This window comes from Aplysia californica, unplaced genomic scaffold, assembly GCF_000002075.1.
Source record: "Aplysia californica isolate F4 #8 unplaced genomic scaffold, AplCal3.0 scaffold00442, whole genome shotgun sequence".
Classification (NCBI taxonomy): Eukaryota; Metazoa; Mollusca; class Gastropoda; order Aplysiida; family Aplysiidae; genus Aplysia; species Aplysia californica.
Genome location: NW_004797712.1, coordinates 440,933 through 444,871, shown reverse-complemented (window position 1 = coordinate 444,871; position 3,939 = coordinate 440,933). Strand labels below are relative to the sequence as shown.

The 3,939-nt window shown below is 39.0% G+C and overlaps 1 protein-coding gene across 1 annotated transcript in view; it reads right to left on the bottom strand.

Annotated features, from left to right (window-relative positions):
* Window positions 1-440: 440 nt before the first annotated feature.
* LOC101857813 (ubiquitin-conjugating enzyme E2 H) overlaps window positions 441-3,939 on the bottom strand; it is a gene marked incomplete in the record, with an annotated part of 17,301 nt that continues 13,802 nt past the window's right edge. The window contains 2 exon segments of the mRNA XM_013086190.2: window positions 441-1,480; window positions 2,251-2,379. Coding sequence (XP_012941644.1) covers window positions 1,362-1,480; window positions 2,251-2,379 — 248 coding nt within the window.

The following is a 3,939-nucleotide window of genomic DNA, read 5'->3' as shown; positions in this document are numbered from 1 at the left end:
AGATTTAATCTTATTAAGTATTGATAATCCTCTTATGCAAAGGGTATTTCTGTAAGAGAAAGAGAGGGGAAGTTAAAAACAAGGAGACAAAAATCATCACCTTGTGAAGATCTTAAAATAAAATCCATGCTGACAGAGGCTTTCCGAACAAGTAGAATTGGAAATGATAAAATAAACTTAAGTATATCTGTATTAGTTTTGAAAAATAGACTATTTGAAACAAAAAAGTAACTATACTATTGGCTGTAATGTAACTTCTCCTACCAAAAACTTTTTAGAAAATCAATAATCAGTTAGGAGCTAAATATCATGATCATAAATTTTTTAATTCAAATAAGAAACTTTCTAAAAAAAAAATTACCTGTTATCACGGGCAGCTTTCATCAATCAAAGAATGCTAAATCACTTCAAAGCCATCCTAAAAATATGTTATTTCTTCACATCCGTTTGGTTCTATTTACAAGATGAAAATATTGATTGGGATTATGTCAAGAAGGTAAAGCATACTTCCTACAACTGAGCAGAGGTTAAAGAGCAAAACCAGGAGAGTTAAAAACAGGTTCCCACTCATAGTTATTTGTTAATCAATAAAACAAGTACATCATTGAAACGAAAAACATAAAAATACATTTTTAGACTAGATTATCACTAAATTTGCTATTACTATGCTTAACAAATTAATTTTTTTCAAAATCCAAAACAGATACGTTTCATCTTTTGTTTGCCAACTTGCGGAAAAGTTTTTGATGAAATTCTTACAAGTAATACAGAAATATCCTTGTGATCTTTAAGACATTTTAAACGACAAAACACGGCCATGGTCTCTACAGAAATAGTCCTTCAAATTCCTTAGTCATTACACACGTGTCGGATTTCCCTTTCTTTTAGTTCCAAGAACCATTCTCCATCCTAACCTTGCCGCGTGTAACGAATTTTCCTCATTTTTCACAACCATGAAAATATTAGAACCTTCTTACAGTGTTCTGCCAGTTTGATTTCTTGCAATAATGTACGAATATTACAACTTCCAACTAGGCTTTCCACCCAAATCAAATCAGACTTAACCGTCCCATAAAGTTCTATTTTGAGCACGTTAAGACAACTGGTTTTGCATTTTTCCACCGAATGAACAAAACACAGGAGGGTATAAGTGGTTAAAAATGAAAACAGTTTTTAAAAACATAATCAAAAACAAAAACAGGCAGTTTCACTGGCCACACACACATACAATCCAACATGGATGAAAAAGAATGCAAATTTTATGTACAAGATGACATCTTTTGCTTTGAGTGTACAATTGGAAAAACAAAGGCTAAGTTGTGTTGCGCATGGACCCCAAGTGAAGGGACCAGGTCCTATTATTATAATTCCATGTCCTGAGCCTCGTCCTCGGAGAAGTCACTCATAGAGGACTCACTGGAAGACGACGCCTGTTCTGACTCACGCAGGGCTTCCTCTGTCGCATAGCGCTGGACATAGTCTGCGTGAGGAAACACACACAACAACAGCGTTTATAGTTTCAGTAAAGAGAAGCACATGAACTGAGCACGATAATGGTTATTTGGTGCAGGGGATAAGCAAGACAGATAGACAGGAACAAGAAAGGGAAAGAACACAGGACAAAAAAAAAGGGGGAGAGGTAAGAAGTAGGGATGAGTTCTCACTTCAGACTAAAGAGAAGCTTGTTTTGTTTTTTGTTGTTTGGTTCTTTGGGGGGGCTAGGGGGGTTAGTTACAGTTTCTGGCACTTGCAACACAATTAGGTCATTTAAGTGCCAAAGATTAGGGGTGTTACAAGAGAGAGTAACTAACACCAAAAAAAAGGAGAAGAGATAAGGATGACAGATAGGAAAGAAGGACACTGCCTCGGGGTAACCAGATTAACAACAATGACTAAGAAACAAACAGTACCCTCCATCAACTTACACACAAAGAGTAAGATAGTTGTTTTTCTATATCAGCAAAAAATAAGCAGCAACCATGAATAAACACTTTTCTTCTCACAGCAAAGAAAAAAAGCAAAGGTAAATAACATTTTAATATTATGTTCTACGTGCACCCCTGTCCAGTAGTTTTGACATTTTGTTGTCTCTATGAATGTGATGCGCATTGAACATTTTTTCGAAAATGGAAATGCCCTGCATAAATGCTATTTAATACTACTATAATTATTATTATCATTTTATTCGCCCATCAAGGGGTGGGAAAAAACTCATGGTCGACGGGAAGAGCAAGGAGCAAAGAGACAAACCTCTGACTCTCTTTTTGTACTCCTCTGGCTTGTGGAGGTATAATGCTGCGGCGTCTCCGTTGAGAGGGTCGATGGGGTTGGGGTAGGTGAGCAGCTGGGGCAGGAACGACTCAAAGATGTTGGACAGGTCTGAGGGAATGAAAGGATTAATAAATACAATAGACGTTTGATGTCTTCTTTTTTTTTTCTTTTTCTTTTTTCAATGAAGGTGTTTTACGCTCTCATCGGCATAATTCAGATAATTTAAGTTTCCACACCACTGCCGGTCAGGGTCAACCCGGATTGGGAGAGATACAACGTACCAACAGAAAGACTCAGTTAGTCAAAATTTTTCCCCACTCGGGAAAGGTCTTGGGGAAAAAAGTACCTACCATGAACAGCGTTCAGTTATAATGTACTACCACTACGATGACAGCATAGTATGTGGGGGCGAATTTGTTTTTGGTTGGGTTTTTTTTTTTGGGGGGGGTTGTGTTGTGTAGTGGATTACTTGACGTGACACCTGTGCATGAACATATCTGTCTAAACATGACATAGGCCTGTACAGTGAAATCCTGTTATACAGAGAAAGAGGGGACTGGTGCAAAATGTCCGTTACAGCAGGATTCTTGTTGTAAGGAATCCAGTAATAAATTCAAGGGAAATAGTAAAGTAGGCCTAATCTATGAGTGGGTGTTCTGTTTATTCCTTTTTGTATTTCCCCTGATGATGATTTTGTTCAACATGATCTCTAGGTCTTACTTGATCAAAAATCGAATCACGTTTCTTTCTCTAGCACTAGCAATGTTGACAGCTCAGCGTTGGCCATCAGAAAGAAGGGGCTCTGGCTCTAGGCTAACTCGCCTGCGATGTTGTCCCCCACCCCACCACACCCTGTGGTTGGTTGCGTCTGCTTGCACACATCACACATTCACTCCATCCATCACAGCATTGTGACCTCTCCATCCCACACCAGAGAAGTGAGAGGCACGGTATGCCTAGATAATCTAGACTAGGCTGGCCTATCATGCGATGCGTTCTGCTTGTCAGCGCATGCCACACCCTCCCCACTCATTCGCTCCGGCCTTCAATATTGACACACATGGGCTCTCCCATTTTTTGTTTCGCTGGATCACCAACAACTTTCTCAACTGGCGAGGTTTTATATGTTTAATTGGTCTGTACGCTGTGCACAGCAGCAGCAATATTCCGTTATAACCAACTTGCGTGACTGATTGCGCAATAGCAGTATTTTATTTACAAAGATAAAGAAGGGAAAAAACGGGGTTTTAGTATAGTGTCTTTATAAAGAGATTTCTCGTTATTTCAGGACTCATTATAAGTGGACTCCACTGTACATGGAATGGTAGTAGTAGGACGCAATGCAAGAAGTCTCTCCGTCCATCTGTTCATCTGCTCACAAAACGAAAAGCTGTCGCTGCTCCAGAGGTGCAGAAAACAAATCTTCACAAGTTAACAGTTTGTTATTCATTTGTTCATTTATGAGTATTACCAGGGAACCACTCATTGCTCATTTATGACCGTTCATTGCTCACGCATGCTGAATAAGCGAGCCAGGCCAAAAAACTAATACATACCCCACCAAAAACAGAGACAGACATATAGATTTTAGTAGAGGTTTTACGACGCTCGCAACTGCATAAGGTCATTTGAGCGCCAGAAGATTAGAGGTGTTACAAGAGAGTAACA